Source organism: Miniopterus natalensis, chromosome 20 (assembly GCF_054644295.1).
Source record: "Miniopterus natalensis isolate mMinNat1 chromosome 20, mMinNat1.hap1, whole genome shotgun sequence".
Lineage (NCBI taxonomy): Eukaryota > Metazoa > Chordata > Mammalia > Chiroptera > Miniopteridae > Miniopterus > Miniopterus natalensis.
Window position 1 is genome coordinate 4,523,357 of NC_142100.1, and position 22,129 is coordinate 4,545,485.

General features: G+C 38.6%; 1 protein-coding gene across 3 annotated transcripts in view; it reads left to right on the plus strand.

The window, feature by feature from the left end:
• The window catches only part of NCAPD3 (non-SMC condensin II complex subunit D3), a 60,726-nt gene that overhangs the window by 19,627 nt on the left and 18,970 nt on the right, over positions 1 to 22,129 (plus strand). For 2 of the 3 annotated variants that reach the window (XM_016217389.2, XM_087828593.1), the window contains exons 8-22: positions 782 to 915; positions 2,194 to 2,266; positions 3,006 to 3,131; positions 3,264 to 3,516; positions 3,946 to 4,002; positions 4,260 to 4,349; positions 7,175 to 7,251; positions 7,785 to 7,919; positions 8,745 to 8,965; positions 9,645 to 9,836; positions 10,164 to 10,261; positions 10,405 to 10,520; positions 17,723 to 17,830; positions 21,073 to 21,187; positions 21,281 to 21,388. In XM_016217389.2, coding sequence (XP_016072875.2) covers positions 782 to 915; positions 2,194 to 2,266; positions 3,006 to 3,131; positions 3,264 to 3,516; positions 3,946 to 4,002; positions 4,260 to 4,349; positions 7,175 to 7,251; positions 7,785 to 7,919; positions 8,745 to 8,965; positions 9,645 to 9,836; positions 10,164 to 10,261; positions 10,405 to 10,520; positions 17,723 to 17,830; positions 21,073 to 21,187; positions 21,281 to 21,388 — 1,903 coding nt within the window. The remainder of the gene's footprint in view (positions 1 to 781; positions 916 to 2,193; positions 2,267 to 3,005; positions 3,132 to 3,263; positions 3,517 to 3,945; positions 4,003 to 4,259; positions 4,350 to 7,174; positions 7,252 to 7,784; positions 7,920 to 8,744; positions 8,966 to 9,644; positions 9,837 to 10,163; positions 10,262 to 10,404; positions 10,521 to 17,722; positions 17,831 to 21,072; positions 21,188 to 21,280; positions 21,389 to 22,129) is intronic. The other variant, XM_016217390.2, reaches the window with a different exon arrangement.

Sequence of the window (22,129 nt, forward strand, 5' to 3'; positions counted from 1 at the left end):
TTTCCATGCCCTTTTCAACATTTAAAAAAATAGAGTGGATGGAAAAATGTATCCTTTTAGGTCCACTGTGTCTCTAAAGATGTTGTGTTTTTTAAGTAATAGAATTACTAACGTGATGTTAGACAACTTTGGTGTTAGCCAGGCCTTTAATTACTTGACTTTGGACAGCTTGCCTTTGGAGTCTGTTTTATTATGTATAAACTGGAAACAATATTATTATGTGTAAAGTGGAAATGCCTTGCTTACCTCGTGGAGTTGTGAGATTCAAGATTAAATGTAATAAAATCTAGTAATCTATATAAATGTCCTTAATGCAGTACCTGGCACACGTTTGGTTTTTAGTAAATGTTTTATTTACTGGATGAATGAATGAATGGTCCGAGTAAATTTTATGAGATGACATATTGGAAGATGCTTTGTAAGCTTCAGGTAAAATACAAGTGTGAAATATTACTCCTTTCCCCTTTCGCTATAAGGGATTATCTTATTCTTTGCCATCTGTAAGTGACAACTAATTCTTTTTGCCTTACTTTCTGGGCTGCAGTAAGATAGGGTTTGGAGAGAAACTACATGATATTCCTATCATCATCTACAATTAGTGTTTTCACACTGTTTACATTGTACATTTATTGAATACCTGGTAATTACCCAAGAAACACATTCCTAGTGTTCAGCCCAAAACTATGTCAACCTGACTAATCTTCAGACTCTGCAAATTGTTTACTGTGGTCTTCGAGGATTCTCTCTTAGGCCTTAAATTGAATTTTCTTCTCTCTTCTAGGTTATCAGTTATATTTTCCATCAAATGCTAAATGTAATATTAATGTTAGAAGTGGGCGAAGGATCCCATCATGCCCCCGTTGCTATTACTTCATCAGTCATCAACAGCAGAAACCAGGCAGTCCAGTTTATCAGGTGAAGCTTGGAGTGTTACTCTCTTTGTCACTTTCCCTTTTTCTTCTGGGCCCTGTACGAACCAAGATTTCTGACACCTATGGAAATGAACAAATTTCTGACCTGTTTGTGGTCAAATTCCTGACCTGTTTGGGGGTCAAAATAAAGCACTTTGTAGCTCTTCTGGGTCACTGTTGGTAAGCTCCACGTGGGGGCCTTGTTGAAGGGATAAGGAATTTTTGTAGTTCACGGGCCAGCACCAAGGCAGCTCTAAGGTCAGCCTCTGAGTGATGACAGTGGCTTCTCCTCTGTTCTGCCATCGTCTGCCTCATTGTTGACCACTCCAGCAAGCCTGCTGCCTCCTGCTCTTTTTCTAATTCTCTCTTCTCCAAGTTTCTACCCTGTTCTCTTCCCTGACTTTTCCCTTGTTCTTTTCACTTTTCTATGCCCTTCCCCCTGCAGAAAATACTTTCTTGAGGAAAGAAGTTAGTTGATTTTTATTTCTTTAGCAATAATCAACAGACTAATTTTTCCCTCATGAGCCGCTTAGCTTCACCTAAAAATTTCCATATTTTAGCATTATTGGGAAAGACCTATTTGCTGTCATTGGCTTCCCCATCCCCCCTATATTGAGTATTTGGTGCTAGAAAAAAGTGGTCATTATGTATATACATGGTATATATATAATGTAGTTGAAGATTTGAGGATGGTGGAATCCAGGTATAGACTGTCATTAAATAACTAAAGTGTTTTAAGTGGAAACCCTCACGTTGGTTTTTCCATCAGAGTTCATGATGCAGTAGTATCCATATAATGGTACAAATAAACTTAACACTAAAAATGGATCAAATCTGGGCATTATAGTAATTTCTTCTTGGGTTAAAGTTTGGAGAGATAACTATTACAAGTGCATTGAAGTAGTTGCATTTCACTGAGCTACCATGAGGTGGTACTGTATCTTAGTTTATTTACTCCCAAATGATCTATTTTAGAATCTTAATATGAAATTTACTAAGTAGTGCAAAGAGTCCTATGAAGGCTGCACATTTGCTCTTCCCTGACTGTCACTGTCTACTTGGCAGCAGTTCTCTAAAACCATGCCTGAGAATTGGAATTGGTTTCTGCTTTGTCACTTTCACTTTATTCCCTGAAGCAATGCTTCAAATGTGGGGACAGGTTCTTCTTACTGTGCAGGATTTCTAAAACATAGGGTTAGTGGGTTTTAGAAGAGTCAAGGAAAATGACTATTTTATTGTAATTATAGGTGTATTGTAAACAGAGGATTTTTTTTTTTAATAGCTCACTTGTGGATGAACTAAAGGAAAGTGTATTCCCAGTTCTTCGTATCTTACTCCAGCACATCTGTGCCAAGGTACCAGAAAAGAATAATTTTTAAAATATATAATATGTATAAGGTTAAATATTTGTGTTTTTCTGTGTGTTTTTGTTCTTAGGAATGAGTCTGTGTTGTTACTAAACATAGTTCTATTTAATATATTCACTAGCTGTTCCCCTAGACAGTGTTCTTTTGGCAATAAAAAACCTTTTCATTTTGGAAGTTTTCAAATATATAAAGAAATAAAGAGCATAGGGTGATAAGCACCCATCAACAAATTTGTGTCACTTATACCCCAAAAAGATATTACTCCTGAACACATGCACACTGGATTTTCTTTTGAACAAATTCTATCATATTCTTGTATATATAAATGTATGTATCTCTAAAGGATAAGAACTCTTTAAGAACATAATCACAAAATACACAGTAATACTTTAATGCCAGCAAATATCCAGTTAATGTTCAAATTTCTATGATTATCTCCTAAGTTTTTATAACTGTTCAGACAAATGATTCTTAACTTAAACTCTGTGGACTCTTGGGGTTCATAAACTCCCTGCAATTGTGTGTTAAATTTGTATTTCTGAGGAGAGGGCCTATAGATTTCTCATAGGCTAGTTTTCAAAGGGGTCTGAAACCTAAAACTTGTTAGTCATTTCTATAACACTTAAAGATCACTGAACTAGTTATAGTTACATTTGCTAACTTTCCACTTGGATTTCAACATGTTTCAGTTGCCCGGGTGGACAGCTTCTCAATGTTTGTGTTTCAGGTGGTAGATAAATCAGAGTATCGGACCTATGCAGCTCAGTCCCTGGTACAGCTGCTCAGCAAACTTCCTTGTGGGGAATATGCTACATTTATTGCCTGGCTTTATAGATATTCACGAAGTTCCAAGGTAAGAGATATATCTACATAAATCTTGGTCCTGGTTCTGCAACCTTCTAATGACAGCCAGATCTGAATACATAAGGGATCCTTTGGCTTTTATTCCTGTGTGATGGAGATTCTTATGATTTTGCTCTACCAGATCCCACACAGGGTTTTTACTCTTGATGTTGCCTTGGCTTTGTTGGAACTGCCAGAAAGAGAGGCAGATAACACACTCTCCTTGGAGGATCAGAAGTTCTTAAAGCATAAGTTCTTGGTGCAGGACATTATGTTTGATCGCTGTTTAGACAAGGCACCGACTGTCCGCAGCAAGGCATTGTCCAGTTTTGCACATTGCCTGGAGTTGTCTGTTAGCACCGCATCGGAGAGCATTCTGGAATTTCTGATTAACAGTAAGTGTGGTGACCATCGTGAAATGGAATTGGTCTTATGCTTGTCAAGAAATTGGACTACAGGGGAATCATTCTTTGTTGTGGCAAAAATAATCAATATGGTATGATATACTCTCACTCTTATAAACTTATTTCAGTATGTTGTCTTGTTGAATAACTTTTTAGACAAGCCTGATACATTTGAAAGGCCTTTTTAGAGGTGAGACTGTTGGCTGCCTTCACTGTTGCTTTGCATTGTTGAGTATTGGCTGTGTGGGGCCTAATACCCATTTCAAATGCATACACAAGGAGAGCATTATTAATTGTCAGCAGTTTAGAATTGACCTTCTCTTTAGGCCTAATTATTTTTATTTTTATTCCTCTGTGAATATTACTCAGGGTTTATGATACTATGACTTTTTCTCCTCTTATCTGTCTGCTTATTTTTAGGTCCTACAATTTTAGGAATAGAGAGCCACCCTGGTACTTTACTGAAAAATTCATCAGGTAATGAATCAATATATTTTCAAATATTGAACAATTATCTTTTTACTTAAAGGACTAGCTGGATATTTTAAATGTTTTTTCTATCTCTGTACTTCTCTATTTTAATATTGCACTTATTTCCTTCATCAAAGAAATTAAATTCATTTCAGTAATGATGTGGTAATTTAAATGTGTAATATGCCATGCTTATATTATTAAAAGGTGTAATAATTATTTACCTAATGACTAAGCCCTTTTTCTAATTTATTATTTTTAAGCTTTTTCCTGTCAGAAGCAGACACTTAACCGTTCTGGAGACTCAGGGGTGATCAATACAGACAGCAGTGGTGAAACAATTGGATCTAGGGGTATGTCAGATTTTATCACAATCAAATGTGTAATAACTATAAGCGTCTAAAAACCTTGGATTTTTTTCTGATTAATTCACCCTTAAGAATCATAACATCTCTTTTTCTTAAAAGTGGAGTAATTTCGCCCCGCTGGGCGGGGCTCAGCAGTTAAGCATCGACCTGGGATTCAGGCTATCGGGATTTGATTCCCTGTCAGGGCACATGCCAGGGTTGTGGGCTCGATCAGTGACTCTCTCATCATTGATGTTTCTCTCTCTCTCTCTCTCTCTCTCTCCTTTCCTCTTTCTGAAATCAATAAAGATATTAAAAAAAAGAAAAAAAAGTGAAGTAATTTCTGTTTTATTATATCTTTAATTGATGTCCTTGCACTATACTATATTTCATTTGAAGATAAGAATAAGCTATATTCCACTTATCATGTACGAAATGCCAGTATTTTTTTAACATTTAAGAGAGTATTAGCAAATATTTTATTTTCTTAAAGTCAATTATTATGAACTCTTGGGATTACTGACCAAAAAAGGGCCAGTTTCTAGGGAAAGTGAATTAGAGATTACATTTGTGTTTGGAGAAAAGACATCACAAAAAAGGTGGAATAGGTGAACAATACTGCGGTACCCAATCTTGTTCCTGTTTTTTTGTTCCTTATTACTTTGTCTACCATGTCATCTTGACTCTTACTGAGCCATCCCAGAGTTTACTTTTAATACATGCTAGGGAACTGTGAGTCCAGGCTTCCACTGAAAAAGACAATTCAGACTAGGTGATAATTTCCCTTCACCAACAGAATGAGCCATTTTTTAATGGGTCATACATGTTGTATGGAGTGACAGGTCCTCCATGGACTTCAACACAAGATTCTGAACATAAATGGTGCCTGATCACCGTCAATGTGATTCAGGGAGAAAAACAAACCTGTACTACGTAGTGGGCAGACCTGGAGTCTACTCAGATTCTGTTTCTGTCTGGCTGTAAGGTCTTGAGTTCCTTTTTCATCTGTAATATGGCATCATAAAATAGCAGTGAAAACAGTAAACATTATTAGAAACCAGAAGCAGTCTGAATTCTTGTACAGTTCTGTTACTAAATAGCTGCATGGCCTAAGACATGGAAGTCGGCACAACTCCCTGTCACTTTTGGATCCTCACACCTTCCCTGTCTTTCATAGAAGGCTCTTCTCAGTCTACAGAAGTAATGTTTAGAGAAGTGCTTTTAAAAGATGGGTAAATAGATGAGAGAAAAAAAGAGAGAATATGTGTGTAAAGGATTAATTACATAATTAGATTTGTTAGTTTATAAACTTTTATATGGTCCCTTCTATCTGTGCTAAGCGTAGATACAGACTTTAACAAAATAAAGTTTCATTTCTTAGGAGCAGTGGGAGAGGCAGATATGTGTATTTACAAATTGGTGTTAATTTTTGTTTTCACATTTGGTAGAATCCTTCAGTAATGCCTGGGTTTTGTGCATGTATGGGAAGTTTTGATTACTTCAATATCTGTACTTATAGGTGTATTCAGACTTTCTGTTTCTTCTTGAGTCAGTTTCTGTACTTGGTATCATTGTAGAAATTTGTCCATTTCACCGAGGTTACTTAATTTGTTAACATAAAATTGTGCATAGTATTCTTTTGCATTTTTAAAACTTTATTTTTGTAAGGTCGGTAATAATGTTCCCTTGTTCATTCCTGAGTTTAGCTGTTTGAATCTTCTCTTCTTAGTAAGTCTATCTAAAAGTTTGTTAATTTTGCTGTCTTTCTCAAGGAGATTACTTTTTTTTTTTTAAATATATCTTTGTTGATTTCAGAGAGAGGAAGGGAGAGGGAGAGAGGTAGAAACATCAATGATGAAAGAGTCATTGATTGGCTGCCTCCTGCACGCCCCTGCTGGGGATCCAGCCCGAGATCACCTGGATCATAGGTCAGTGCTCAACGGTTGAGCCACGCCAGCTGGGCTAGGAACTTACTTTTTAATTTCATTATTTCCTCTCTTGTTTTCCATTCTCTAGTTCATTTTTTAATTTGCTTTCTTGGGGATCAGCAGTTCTCAAAATATGTTTTAGTCTTTTAGTTTCCATCAAAACATCCTTGAAGTTAATACTGTTTTCATAATAATATCAAGACGTCGTTCACCTTCTGCACTGATTTTCCCACACATATAAGTTGACATGAAAATGTGACAGATTGCAGGCAGGAGAGACAAGAATCCTGCTGCCTTCTTATTAAGCCAGACATTAAAGAATTTGCAAAAATACAAAACAATGCCATTCTTTTCACTATTTTTTAAAATATAGTTTTTTTAATTTAAAAATATACTCTTCATAGTGGCATGTCTTTTTTCAAATGAGTTATTCTTTGTATAATTCTCAGTTTAAAACATGTAATTCACTTTAAAAAAAGCTCTTAGGAGTCTTTAGTCATTTTTAATAGTGTAAAGGGACCTGTGATTGAAAAATTTTAAAGCTGCTGTCATATATTTATATTACTTTATTTAGTCTTTAAAAAGCCCAATGGTTTAGATATTTCTACTTGTGGCTAAACAAAATAGAATATCTAAATAATTTATTTAAAATTTTGGACATAGGAGCCAGGATTTAATACTGAATTTTTAATATTCAAAATTTTTGCCCTTTTTTTACATTAATTCTGCCTTTTTCATTATTGTGCCTAGTTAACTATTTGAATTTTTTTCTATTTCTACCTCATTTTATACTCGGATTTAAAACAAGCTAATTAGTCAGTTTTTTAGATTTTCCTGGCATTATGTGTGAGGTGTCAGATCTGTATAGTCTTTTTCCAACTCTGATGACTGGCATTTCCTCAGCAGAAAGATGTGTCATGGTCATGCTGAGAAAGAGAATCAGGGATGAGAAGACCAACGTTAGGAAGTCTGCGCTCCAGGTGTGTTTCTTCCAGATGTTCATTAATGTGCTCTTTAAGCACTAAAAACTTGGAAATGCAAGAGAATATTTAAAAAATCCTCCTGCCATATTTGTTACTTAATTTGCTTTTCACTTAACATTAGTTCAACTTGATCCTGTTATGTCTAAATTATATAGATGAATGGAGATTATCTGATTTTAAGCTTTCCTACTGGGTCACTGGCTTTTTAAGAATCTTGAATTTATATCCTTAATTTCATTTTTAGAGTAGGGATTCTTAGCTTGGGGCCATGGACAGATTTTCATAGGGTTTGTGAAACTACTGAAATTGTAAATACTTGTTTATATAAAATGCATGTCAAATTTTCTGTGGAGAAAGACCTTAGCTTTCATCAGATTCCAAAAGGTGGGATGCTACTGGGAAGAGGGATGGATCTTTGACCCTAAAAATGTTAAGAACCACAAACTTGTAGGAAGTATCTTTGTCTGTATTTGTCTTTTTGCATTTATGTTACATAAGTCATCGCTTCATGGTGTATGTGCACTTTGTAGGTGCTGGTGAGTGTTTTGAAACACTGCAGCATCTCAGGTATGAAGGAGGAGCTGTTGATTCTTCAGGAGCAGTGTCGGGATCCTGCGGTGTCTGTCCGGAAGCAGGCATTACAGTCTCTCACTGAACTTCTTATGGTGAGGGGCAAGGCATATGCATGTATATGTGCACTTAATGCATGGTGTTTTACATTAGGCAACAATTCAGCATAATAATTGCTTGTTGCTAAATATTAAGTTGACTGGTAGAAACTCTACTAAGTCTATTATACAGTATTAGAGGGAACGGAAGAAGTATCTTTTAATTACATAAGAGAGACTGCATTTCATATTAAGTATAATTATGAACTAGAGAATGCTAATGGTTAGCCTTTCTTGACTTGCACTCAAATCTCACATATAAATATGAATTTTAAAATGAATTTGGTTAGGCCAGAGGCCTAGATTAATTTTTGTTCATTAAGACCTATATAGATGATATTGCCAAAAGAGCAGAACCAGTGATCCTAAATATAATTTACTTCTGCCAACTAATTAGCTCTTGAAGAATTTGAGGAGAATGTTTTTTCTTTGTTTCATAATAGCGGCATTAAGCAATGCGTATTTTTACTTTCTCTGGTAACATTTATTCTAATTATTTCTTGGGACAAATATTTATTGTTTGCTCTTAATCTTGAATTACTAAAAAGTGCTGATTTATTACTAATAACAAAATAATGACTTTGGAAGTTTAAAATTTCAGTATGCGCTGATTTGCAATAACTGCAGATTGAACTTTGTTTTCACATATTATTCGAATATTGTGGGGGCTTTTGTTTTGTTTTAATTTTATGGTCTACTTGAAATTGTGTGTGCAGCTACTTTTAACATGTCTCAAAATATTGATCACAACTTCACTGATTTGTAGTTAGACTTCTAATAGCTTTAGACTTCTTTATGACTTCATGGTTTTAACTCCTAAAGGCCCACCCTAGATGTGTCCAGATACAGAAAGCCTGGCTGATGGGGATCACCCCCGTTGTGATGGACTCTGAGAGTACTGTGCAGGAAAAGGCCCTGGAATGCCTTGACCAGCTCCTGCTGCAGAACATTAAGCATTTCAATAAGTTTCACAGTGGAGATGACAGCCAGGTGCTAGCTTGGGCACTACTTTCTCTCCTTAGTACAGAAAACCAGGAATTGAGGTATGTTAATTATGACTTATTTTTCTTATAGAGGGTTTTTATTAATAAACTTCTGTATTGGTCTTGGAAAATTAGCTTTCTAAATGACTTAGTATATTTGAAGACTCAATTTTGGTCCGTTTTTCTTGACCTAATTCAAATCTCTTAGCATTTTTCTGGTGACTATTTTTTTTTGTGAAACCTTTGATCGCTTCCTTTGCTTTTCTCTGAGTATTCTCCAGTTTTAACTTGGTATCTTAATACACATGTAATAGAAAGCACTAGTGGATATGGTATATTAATATTAACTTTCCTCAATACTAATTTTGAAAGATAACTTCCTAGTTTTTACAAGTTAAACTTTGAAAAAGGGACAGCGTCTATGTTTTTTGTCACTAAAACTTTTATAAGCTTGAAGCACTTGTTATTGGTAACATAATTTATGTTTGTATATAGATTTTAGAAGGGTTGAGGATGAGATGGTTCTGAAATGAATTATGAACGTGTATTTTTTGCTTTAAAAATAAATACTTTGTGAGGACAGAAATATAATAAAAATTAAAAAGATACCTAGTTTGGTATTAAATGTGCCAGAGGAATCCCAGAATAGCAGCAGTTGATATCCTTTTATTAAAGGGGTAGATCTCAACAGTTTTGTATATTTATAGTTACAATTCTGCTCTCCCATCTTTTTTTCCAGCCGCTATTTAAATAAGGCTTTTTATATCTGGTCCAAGAAAGATAAGTTCTCATCTGCTTTTATAAACAATATACTGTCCCACACGGACGCGGAGCATTCCGCACCAGCCTGGATGCTGCTGTCCAAGATTGCCGGCTCGTCACCCAAGCTCGACTATGTCAGAGTGATAGAGTCCTGGGAGGAGATCAGCAGGTTTGCGTGCCCATAACTTAGCTGCTGGTGGACGTACTAAAGATTCTTGGAAATAAAGCTCATGCCTGAAGGAAATGGGCTATTTTATAGCTATTTGTATACACAGATCTTTTCTTTAAATTCAGGCTTAAAAACAAACATGAAAAGTAACAATCACTTTTAAGCTTTCAGTTTATTGTTTGTCCAAGTACTTTAAGTGCCTTAATGCTCTTACAACTTGAACCCCAAACCATGCTACCCTGGTATTAATAATCCAGAAGAAAGTCTTTTGTTGGCAGCAGTGTTTACTTTGGTTCTATATTGATATTTCTTCTGCCCTTTTCTTAGTCAACAGAGTCCCAATTCAAACACCTTAGGACATATTCTGTGTGTTATTGGGCATATTGCAAAGCATCTTCCAAAGAGCACCCGTGACAAGGTGACTGGTGAGTGTCTATTGGAGAAACTTTAAAGGCATTACCTCTCCCTCCCTCTCTATCTCTCTCTCTCTCTAAATATATATTTATTTATTTATTTATTTTTTAATTTTTAAGCAGTTAAACTTCAAGGGTTCTGACTTCCCTTTTAGATGTCGTCAAGTGTAAGCTGAGTGGATTCCAGTGGTCTCTAGAGTTGATCAGCTCAGCCGTCGATACTTTGCAAAGACTCTGTAGAGCATCTGCAGAGACAGCTGTGGAGGAGCAGGTATGCTGCAAACTCTCCTGGATATATTTGTCATTTATTTGTACTTAGTAGACATATTACTCTGATTTGAAGTTCGAGACGTGTTCTCTATAGAGAACCTGTAAGGATGGGTAGTCCTCAGCAGCTGTAAGTATAACAGAAGGAAACACTTGGTATGATAATCAGTTGACATTTCCCAAGAAGATCTTGGCTGCTAAAGACATCCAGTTCCCTTAGAAAGTCACCACCTTGGTGGAGAACTCTGCAAGGTTATCTTTCACTAAGCTGTAGGCTTGGTACTTGTGATAGCTCTGCATACCCTCCTCCTTCACACCCACCCTCATTTCAAGAATGCTCCATAGATGATCTTCCACCTGGTCGGGGGATCCCTCCAGACCAGAAGATTTCTGATCATTTGATAAGTCATAATCCTGGAGAATGCCTGTCCTGTTACTATAAGGCTATATTACTCTAACATCCCTTGTTGTATCATGTCCACAAAGCTGCCCAGAGCCAGCAGCTAATGGTTTATATGGATGCATTAACAAAAGTCTAAACCAGTGTTTTGTGTGAGATAGAGGGTTACTTTAACTCCCTAAAAAGTATCCATATCAGTATCTCTAATAAATTATTTTATTACCATATGCTCTGTTTTTATAGTGAAATATACTCCCAGATAGTGCTAATCATGATGGAAAATTTCAGGACTAGGGGTTATTAATAATGATTCTAAAAGTCAAAAATTAATTTAAATAATTGCCAGATATACTCAAGTTTTCCAGAATAAAGAAGTATTGCTTCATCTGAGCTCCTAGCTACTTTCCTATGCTTTCTTATCTGGCATAAGTTCCTTAAAGATAGTTCTCCCTTGATCGAGTGGCATGTCTACTTGTAGTAATAGATATCACACAATATATTGTAACTTTCTTTGCTTAGGACTTAGAATAGGTTGGGATTTACTTAGCTGAAAGTGCCCAGCTCTTCCCAGTAGACAGGTCTGGTTTTCCTGAGGTATACCTCTTGGAACTTTTTTGGTGAAAAGTATACCTGCTTTATTTGATATTTTTCTTCTAACTGTCATCTCTAGATCCCAGAATGTATATGAAAAACTTTTAAATAAGGAACATTACCTGTGTAGGGAGCACATTTGAATAGCAGAAAGCTGTAATAACAAAAAGCTGATGATGAGGAAAGAATGATGAAGGGAAAAAATGGGGAAAAACTTATATGACACATTATGAAACTATTACCCTGCAAGTTACTGTGGCACACAGCTTATTAATGGCAGTGCTATGCCTGGAACTAAGGTCACTGAATCCCTTCCTAGTGGTATTTTTAGTGTGTATGTGTTTTGTTACCAGCCCTGTCTGGAAGAAGAATGATCTGTGGTGTGGGCAGTGAGGGCCATAAGTCATCAGCTGCTTGCTAATGTCCCACAGTCATTCTAACAGCAAGTCTTACCATTGTTAGAGTCTGTGAGGCAGACAGATTTGTCTTCATATTTAGAAACTGAGAACTAGATGAAAAATAGAACTTATTACTGTGTTAGAAAAAGGGCCAAGGGCCCGGCTGGCATGGCTCGGTGTTTGAGCATTGACTTGTGATCCTGGAGATCACGGTTCGATTCCCAGGCAGGGCACATGCTCGAGTTGCAGGCTTAATTCCCTGTGGAGGGCATGCTGGAGGCAGCCAATCAGTGACTCCTCGTCATTGATGTTTCTCTCTCTCTCTCTCCCTGTCCCTTCCTCTCTCTGAAAACAATAAAAACATTTTAAAAAGAAAAAGGGCCAAGGTTTTAGCTCTGCCAACACCACCTTTCTTGGAGGTAGACAGTGTACTGAGGACCTGAGATTTTCCAGAATCTTAGGATGGTTTAAATCCATATGACATGTTTGTTTCCTCTAAACACCTCTTTTTCTTCTCTTTGTAAATGAACATTTTGTATTTTACTGAGAAAACATTATAGATGATCAGGATATAGCTCAACAGCAGTGCATGTGAAAAGATGAGGTCTTTGGGCATTTTTGCAGTCTGTAAGCTTGGTATGAGTTAATAGTGTTTGTGCCTATCTCTGAAAAAAATGTATGAGATCTTGGATTGTATTAATAGAATAAGAGGGGTGATGGTCCTGCTCTTTGTATCGGTTAACTTTAAGTTGACATGTTATATAATTCAGTTTCAATGACACCTCTTCAGAGAAATGTTGATAAAACTGAATACATCCATAGGAGAGTAATTAGGTGGGATTACAAGCAGGTTGTATGAAGAGCAGATGAAGGACCTGGGGTGTTTAACTAGAGAAGGGAAGAATTAGGTAGGATAGGGTGCCTAGCTAAATTCAAATATGTGAACGACTTTCAAATGAAAGAAGAATTGGATTTATGTGTCATCAAAGATTTGGAACACTGGATGAAAATTGCAAGGAGACAGATTTTGGCCAACTGAAGAAAAACCATACTGAGGTCTGCTTGAAATGGAGAGACTTGCCTCAGAACAAGTCTCTCTCTGGTCATTGGAGGTGTTCACGGAGCAGCTGGACAACTTGACATGAGTCCCTGTGTGGAGACAATCCCAGGACTGGGTGGCCTTGATGGTTCTCTCCCACATTCTGTGGTTCCAAAAGTTATTAGTTCCCAGCCAAGTTCTAGGCTTGAGGTCTCAAATTAGCCTCTGTGTTCTCAACAGGTTAGAGCACATGGATTCCAGAAGCTCTCTTGGGCAGCATTACAGCCCAGGTTGGCAATCTGTCTTTAAAAAGTAATAAAGATAATAGTTTTGAAACATTTTAGGCCGAGTCAGATTTAAAAACACTTGTATCAAGGAGGATCCAAGATGGTGGCAGAGTAGGTAGACATTACACTCACCTCCTCCCAGGACCACACCAGAACTGTAACTAAATTATGGAACAATCAACCTGAATAGCCTACTGAAGACTAGCTGAACCATTGATTAACAGAAGAAGGCACATTGAGACTAGTAGGAAGGGCAGAGGTGCGAAAAGGCCTGGGCCCGCATGCACATGAATCAGGAGGGATTTCTTAGCTGCAAAGTTACCTGGAGGAGTGAGGGGTCTCAAGCTCTCCAGCCTGGAGCACCAGTGCCTGGAAAAGGACTCTGCGTAACATCTAGCGTACTGGAGTCCTAGGGGAGAGACTAGGTGGTGTGACTTTGAGGAGAGCCAAAGACAGCCACCATTGTTCCTGTGCTGAGTCCTCTCCCACATCACCCACAGACACCGTCTTTCCTGGTCGAGCACTTGCCACATCAGCTTTGGGGGGATGCACCAGCCCCATCCTCCTGCCTCTCTGTGGCCCTGCCTTGTCTAGCTCGTGGTCTGTGAAGGAGTCTGCTGGCCACACCAGCCTAGACCTGTGTGGTACAGACTTTTCTTGGGAGGTTCTTGAGGAGGTCCATTTTCCCCTGCATACCCTGACCGTTGCCACTGTTCCTGTGTAGAGCACCCCCCCTCCACACAACCAAATCTTAATTGCGTTTAGCGTGATGAACTCTACTGGCCTCACCCTGGTGACCCCGAGACCCTGCCTTAACACAGAGGTTCACGTGCCCAGGCAGGCGGCAGCTGGCCTTGGTGTACCCTGAGAACTTTGCTGAGTCAGCACTGGCTCCAAGTTTAAATCTGTTAACGTGGTGATCACCACTCACCCTACCTGGTGACTCACTGAGAACGTACCACGCAACTCAAGTACCACTAGAGCCTAACAGGCTGGTGCAGGTGGTTCTTTGGGTGCCTTGGGACTTTTGATCACCTGCCCCCAGCCTCATTGCTGGTGGAAGCCAGCCTTGATACACAGCTCATCCATCCCATGCACACCCAGATCCAGCAGATGCATCCACAAACTTTGGATCACTTTGTAACTCCTAACAGGCAGCCCAGAGCCAGTAACAGGCACCGTCAGACATTGATCTGCACTGGAGGCCCTCCCCAGAGGCACCAGAGCCAACACACCCGGTGACAGGTTCAGACAACATCAGAGCAGGACCAGATTAGTTCCACAAGTGGCATGTTGGAAAGGAGATCTCAGCAGGCACCAGACCCTGATGAGGCAAATTCTGCATTGTGTGGTCAGCACCTACACAGCACCTCGGGTTAGGGTCAATCCTCACAGTCAGCCAGCCTGAGGGTCAACCCCACGCACAGACAGGCCAACAGCAATCAAGACTCATTGGCAATAGGATGGCACACAAAACCCACACAAGGGACATTCTTGGAGCACCTAGCTCAGGTGATCAGGGAGACTGCATTGAGCTCCACAGAACACCTACTACATTAGGCCACCCTACCAAGACTAGGAGACATAGCACATTGACCTAATACACAGAAACAAATACAGAGAAGTAGCCAAAATGGGGAGACAAAGAAACATGCCCCAAATGAAAGAACAGGAGAAATGCCCAGAAAAAGAATTGAGTTAAATGGAGGCAATCTACCAGATACAGAGTTTAAATCATGGTTATAAGGATGACCAAGGAACTTAGGGGATGGTCAAACTACAAGTCCGTAGTAATCAAAACAGCATGGTACAAGCGTGAAAACAAGATACATAGATCATTGGAACAGAATAGACAGCCCAGAAATAAATCCACACCTGTATGGCCAATTAATATATGACAAAGGAGGCAAGAACATACAATAGGGTAAAGGCAGCCTATTCAATAAATGGTATTGGGAAAACTGGAAAGATACATGCAAAATACATGAAATGAGATTACCTTCTTACACCATATAGAAGAATAAACCCAAAAGGGATTAAATACCAAATGTAAGATTCAAATTTATAAAACTCCGAGAAGAAAACATAGGCAGCAAAATCTCTCTTAGCAGTCCCCCCCCCCCCCCCCCCGATATATCTCCTGGGGCAAGGGAAATGATAAACAAATGGGCTACATCAAACTGAAAAGTTTTTGCACGGTGAAAGAAACCAACAAAATGAAAAGACAGCCCACTGAATGGGAGAAGATATTCACCAATGATACGTCTGATAAGTGGTTAATGTCCAAAATTTATAAAGAACTCCTACAATTCAACACCAAAAAAAAAATGCAATTTAAAAATGGGCAAAGGATCTGAATACACACTTTTTCAAAGAGGACATACAGATGGTCAATAGATTTATAAAAATATGCTCAACGTCACTCATCATCAGAGAAATGCAAATTAAAACCACACTGATATATCACCTCACACCTGTCAAAATGGATATCATCAATACATCAACAAACAGCAAGTGTTGGCGAGGGTGTGGAGAAAAGGGAACACTTGTGCACTTGGTGGGAATGCAGACTGGTGCAGCTATTATGGAAAACAGTATGGAACTGTTTACTGGTCCATACAATAAACAATAAATTAAAAATGGGACTCCCTTATGACCCAGTGATTACACATCTGAGTATAAATCTGAAGACACCCAAAACACTAATTCAGAATAATATATACGCTCATATGTTTATTGCAGCGCTATTTACGGTAGCCAAACTATGGAAGCAACCCAAGTGCCCATCAATAAAAAAGTTCTGGTACATATATGCAATAGAACATTACTTGGCCATCAAAAAGAATGAAATCTTACCATTTGTGACAGCGTGGATGGACCTAGAGGATATGCTAAGTGAAATAAGTTAGAGAAAGACAAACACTATATGATTTCATTTATATATGGAATCAAAAGAACAAAATAAATGAACAAACAAAGCAGAAACAGATTCTTAGATACAAAGAACAGACTGACGATTGCCAGAGGGAGGGAGATTGGAGAACTGGATGAAAAAGGTGAAGGAATTAAAAAGTATAAATTGGTAGTTATAAAATAGTCACGGGGATGTAAAGTACAGCATAGGGAATATAGTCAATAGTATTGTAATAACTATGTATGGTGGATACTGGAAATATCAGGGGGGGACACTTTGTAAAGTATATGATTATCTAACTACTGTGCTGTATACCTGAAACTAATACAACATAAATATGAACTGTAATTGATAAAAATATTTGGGCCCTGGTCATTGTTGGCTCGGTGGTTCTAACGTTGGCCCACACACACTGAAGGGTCGCGAGTTCGATTCCCAGTCAAGGACACGTACCTGGGTTGCAGGTTTGACCCTGGCCCCACAGCCCCATTCGGGGCTCCTGCAGGAGGCAGCCAATCAATGTGTTTCTCTCACATCGATGTTTCTCTCTCCCTTTCTCCACCTCCCTCCCCCTTCCACTCTCTCTAAAAAGCAATAGGAAAAAAATATTTGGATCACAATGATGGTTGGCCAGCAGCTTGGCAAACATTGAGTACCATTTGTGATAGTGCCACTAGACCCTGGGGATCATAATTAAGATAGTCATCCCCCCCCCCCCAAGGCTTCTACAGCATAGTAGGGAGATGTATAAATGAACAGTTAATTTCAGTGTGATATAAAATTCCTAAAATCAGAGTGTGCATCGGGTAACATGGCAGTACTGGGGTGGAGCCACTTAGCTCAGCCTGGGTATTTTGGAACGGCCTCCTAGAGAAGTTGAAGTCAGTGTAGAATGTGATCCTGCTCCCTCTCTAGCGAGTGTAGTTAGATGTGGGCCAGAGGTGGTATCCCTTTGAAATTATTTTAACTAATGAGAGACACTGAAAAATGTCTCTGATGAAAAAATTTCAGAAGAGTAACAACTGCTCGTTTTTGTTATGCCTATTTATGATGGTGGTTCATTCACCATCTACATGCGCCAGAAGAGTTTCAGTATTTTTATTATTGGAGGAGCACTGCTGTTATAGATCTCTTATACATTAGGACACTGAATCTTTCTAAACATATGCCCTTTGCTCTTATAGGGCAAATGTTGAAAGAAAAATTATATATAATATATATGTATGATTTGAATATAACATATTATATATATACAGAGTGGCGCAAAAGTAGGTTTACAGTTGCAAGTATGCAAAAGAGTTTATTCTTCTATTGCTATTTATTAATTATTTATTGTTTTCTATACGAACAACTATAGACCTCCACTGGCCCCACCCAGTATAATTCTTTGTCAGTGTCACTTCGCCAGCTGCCAGATTGCTAACAGAGCAGAGATACAAGAGCATGGTGGCTGGGCTTTTCATGGCTTATGGCTTATACATTGGAAGATCACCAAGTTTCTTGAGAAAATTGTGTTTCCTGAATAGTCTGATAGAGATGTATAGACTCCTGCAGAGCTGACCTCTGCCTCGTCTCAGGAGCTGCTGACGCAGGTGTGCGGGGACGTCCTCTCCGCCTGTGTGCACTGCCTCTCCAACATCGTTCTGCGGGAAGGCGGCGCCGGGAACATGGATGAAGACCTGCTGGTAAGGAGCTGCTCCCTTAACCATTGTTTTCTCTTTTATCGTTGGGGTTTTTTTAAAGATGACTTTGTAATGTGCATTTCTAATAATATTAGCGAGAGAAGGATTTTCCTAGCATAGAGCTTACTCTTTTCTTAGAAGAATGTTTTTATTGATGACCTATTCATTTTTTTCTCATACTTTTTACCTGGGGGGGAAACTTGATGGTGTTCATGTTCTCCAGTTAGATCCTATGAGATACCTAATCCAGCAGGGAAAACACTGAGTGTTGTGTGCTTGGTAGAGTCAGGCTTAGAAATAATAAGATGAGAAAATAATAAAACGAGTATACTTTTGTTCTTTTGATTGGTTTGTTTGATTTTAAAATTATAATGTGCCTGCTGAGGTTTTTGAATATCAGACTATAGAACTAGGGAGTAGTGCTGAGCAGTTCTAAAGTTGTGTCTGAAATAAAATGAGGTATTTGGAAATTGAAAAGAGACTGGAGCAGCAAGATTGTCTGACATGCGTCCTTGCTTTAGAAATTGGTCAGTGCCAGGGATTCCTGTGAGCCCATAAACATGGAGCCCATGTTCTGATTCAATGGCTGTCCATCAACAAAATATGTTTTGCTAATTCTGATTCCAACACCTGATACTTGCTCAATAAAGAAAATAATGAGGTATTTTTCTGTGTCCTTTAGGATAGGCCATTATTTAACCAAAATTGGCTATTTCCCTTATCTGTTTGAAAACTAGTGGAGCACCTCTCTTTTGTGTTCAGTTCCTCATTGCCACCTGGCACTTGTACCAAGTGATGGAAGACCTTGTTTAGGTTTGTGTCTAAGGCACTATTGTGCATACAGCTCACTAATAGCAATGTCACTCTCAATTGGAATTCGTACATTTTAGGTCAGAGGGCCATGTATAGAATGGTCCCGGCCCAGGGTTCTAAAGGGGCTTACTCTTCTAACTGGTCTGGCAATCTCTGCTCAGACTCAGAAAAACGCTTATTATGACCAGTCAGTATTTCCCCTAAGGTGTTTTTTTTTCTCGCTGTTAAATATGTCATCAAAATCTACCCATTAGTCAAAATATATGTGGAGAAGTTTTACCCTATATATGTTGTTTACTTCACACTTCTTTAAATGTTATTTAAACATTCCTTTAATTCACTAATAAAGTTTGTTCAGGATTTTTTAAGCACAAACTTTAATTGGCTTTCTTAATTTAAAATAAACTTCCTATTTAGCATCAACGCTTCATTTTTGGGATTATAAAAAGCAGTGTTACTGGACTATTGACCTGTATGTCCTTGATAAACACACAATAATGGAGATTGTGAGGAAACAGTACTTGTCAGTTTTTGGTAGGATTCTAAATAGCAAACTAACCTGGGGGATAATTTGGAAATATGTTTTAAAATGTACAACATTTTATATGTCCTGTAACCCTGGATGCCACTTTTAAGAAGTAGAACTTATCTAAAGGTACAAAGGCCTCTGGCCAGTGAGGCTCAGTTGGTTGGAGCATCGTCTTGTACACCAAAAGGTTGCGGGTTTTGTCCCCAGTCAGGGCGAGTATGGGAAGCAACTGATTGATGTTTCCCTCTCACATCGATGTTTCTCTTTCTCTCCCATCCTCTCTCTAACCATATCCTCGGTGAGGATTAAAATAAAAATTAAAAATTAAAAATAATTTAGGGTGGGTGGGTAGAGATTAACCAAAGAACTTATATGCATAACCCATGGACACAGACAATAGTGTGGTGAAGGCCTGGGGCAGGGGTGAGGTCGGGGGGATGTGGCGAAGAAGGGGTTGATGGGGGAAAAAAGAGGACAGCTCTAATACTTTCAACAATAACGATATATTTTTTGAAGAGACAACATAAAAAAAAATTTTTAATTGAAGATACAAAAGTGTTCATCAATGCTAAGGCAAACAATAGCACAGGATTAGACACAGTGTAAATGTTCATTAATAGTGGAGTAATGTAATAAATTATGCCATCCATCGTTATTAACATACTTATATAGTCATTAAATGTATTTATTGTATATATTGGCATGAAAAGGATGCCTAATATTGAGAGTAATAATTACGGACTTCAAAACAGCAAACTTTTAATAAGTGTACTAGAAAAGCAAACATAGCTCTGGCTGGTTTGGCTCAGTGTTTAGAGTGTTGGCCCATGCACTGAAGTGTCCTGGGTTCGATTCCAGCCAAGGGCACATACCTCAGTTGCAGGCTGGATCCTTGGCCCCAGTTGGGGTACGTGTAGGGGGCAACCAATCGATGTGTCTCTCTCACATCGATGTTTCTCTCTCTCCCTTCCTCTCTCTATAAAGCAATGGAAAAAAATATCCTCATGTGAGGATTAAAAAAAAAAGTAAGAAAGAAAGTTATATACAAAAATAATGATAGAGCCTTTGGGTGATGGGATTATAAGTAGGTAATTTTATATACCTGTTTACCCATGATAATCATGGTTTACACCTGTTATCACAGCATAATTATGACTAGCACCCCCTTTAACTTGCAGAAGTGTCTAAATGTAGATGAAAAACCACCTGGTCATGCCTGCCAGGGTGCCAGCTAGCTGAACATCGTCTCTGCATGAAGGGTTGCCAGTTCGATACCCAGTGAGGCCACATGCCCAGGTTGTGGATTCAATCTCCCATCGGGCACATACGGAGAGGCAGCCAATCAATGTTTCTGTCTCACATCAGTGCTCCTCTCTAGTGTGTACTGTCCCTCCCTCCCTCCCTCCCAGCCCTCCCTTCCTCCCTCCCTCCCAGCTTGTCCTGGGGTGAGGGTAAAGAAAATCATCTGGTAACCCTAGTTTTTGGATGAAGTTTAAGTAGTGACTGATGTTTTTTTATTATTATTAATATTTTTTTATTGATTTCAGAGAGAGAAAAGGAGAGGGAAAGAAAGATAGAAACAGTGGTGAGAGATCATTGATGGGCTGCCTCCTGCACGCCCCCTACCAGGAATCAAGCCCACAACCTGGGCACGTGCCCTGACCAGGCATTGAACTGTGACCGCCTGGTCCATAGGTCAGTGCTCAACCACTGAGCCACACCCGGCTGGGCAGTGATTGAATTTTTTAAATGGCTATTTACTTTTATGAGAAAAAAAAGTTCTTTTAAATTTGTGGAACAAAAATAGTACTCCATTGGTGTGTCTTTAATCTATAGGTAGAGTTAATTTAAAAAATTTTTATTTTCTGCTTTATTTTTACTGCAAAACAAATTTTCTTTGCAGGTGAAGTATATTTTTACCTTAGGAGATATAGCGCAGCTCTGCCCAGCCAGAGTGGAGAAGCGAGCCTTCCTTCTGATTCAGTCCATTGTAGCTTCTTCTGCTGATGTGGATCATTGTAAGGCACTTAAGATTATCCCTTGCAGATACTATCTGAAGTCTGGGTTGGCCCCGGAAGTACTGTAAACAGCCCTTTCTCTTTCCCCTGTAGTAGCATCCTCTCAAGGTAGCAGCGAAGCCCCAGCCTCTCAGCCGCTCACCCAGGTCAGAGGCTGTGTCATGCCTTCTGTGATCCGAGCACACGCCATCATTACCTTGGGTAAGTAAGAGTGACCTGTTGGGCGGGTATCGCTTGTGCAGGCTAGTTCCCTGTGTAGCTTTTTGTTTTAAATAAGCCAGTAACGGGTTTTACACTGCTGAGCATATACTTACTCTTAGGAGTTTTGAGGCAATTTTGATAGGAGCACCCACTCCACCCAAGACATCAGACTCAGGACGCTCTCTGTAGGGAGCTTTTGTTTTTATGTTAATTTGTTAAAATTATACCTGTTCCTGTGATTTACTTTTTTATACTCATAGTGTAGCACCGTGAAGTTATTCATCAAGTAGTGTAGCCTGGCACTACACTGAGTTCTGGCAATGAAAAAATAAATTTGCACTTTAGTTTATAAAAATAAATTTGCACTTTAGTTTATTCGATTCTTTAGATGAGCTATTAAGTGTATTTCTTTATGGACCCAAAGTGATGTTAATCTTGAGAGCACTGACCCCTACTTATAATTTGATTCTTTTTTTTCTTTAGTGTGATTGTGTATTTCATGCTGGATAAGAGTCATGAATGTTTTTTGTAATGTGGTTATTTTTTTTATACCTAAGGATTGTAAGTAAGAGCAAAACATTCCCAGGCACAAAACACACACACACACACACATCCCCCACAAACAAGTTCAACAACAGTCCTCTTTCTCCTGTGAAGAAGAAATAAATGAGATTATCATTTTTTCCTAACTACCTAACTCATCTTTCAAGTTCATTGTTAATTTTATTGGTCATTTTCCGG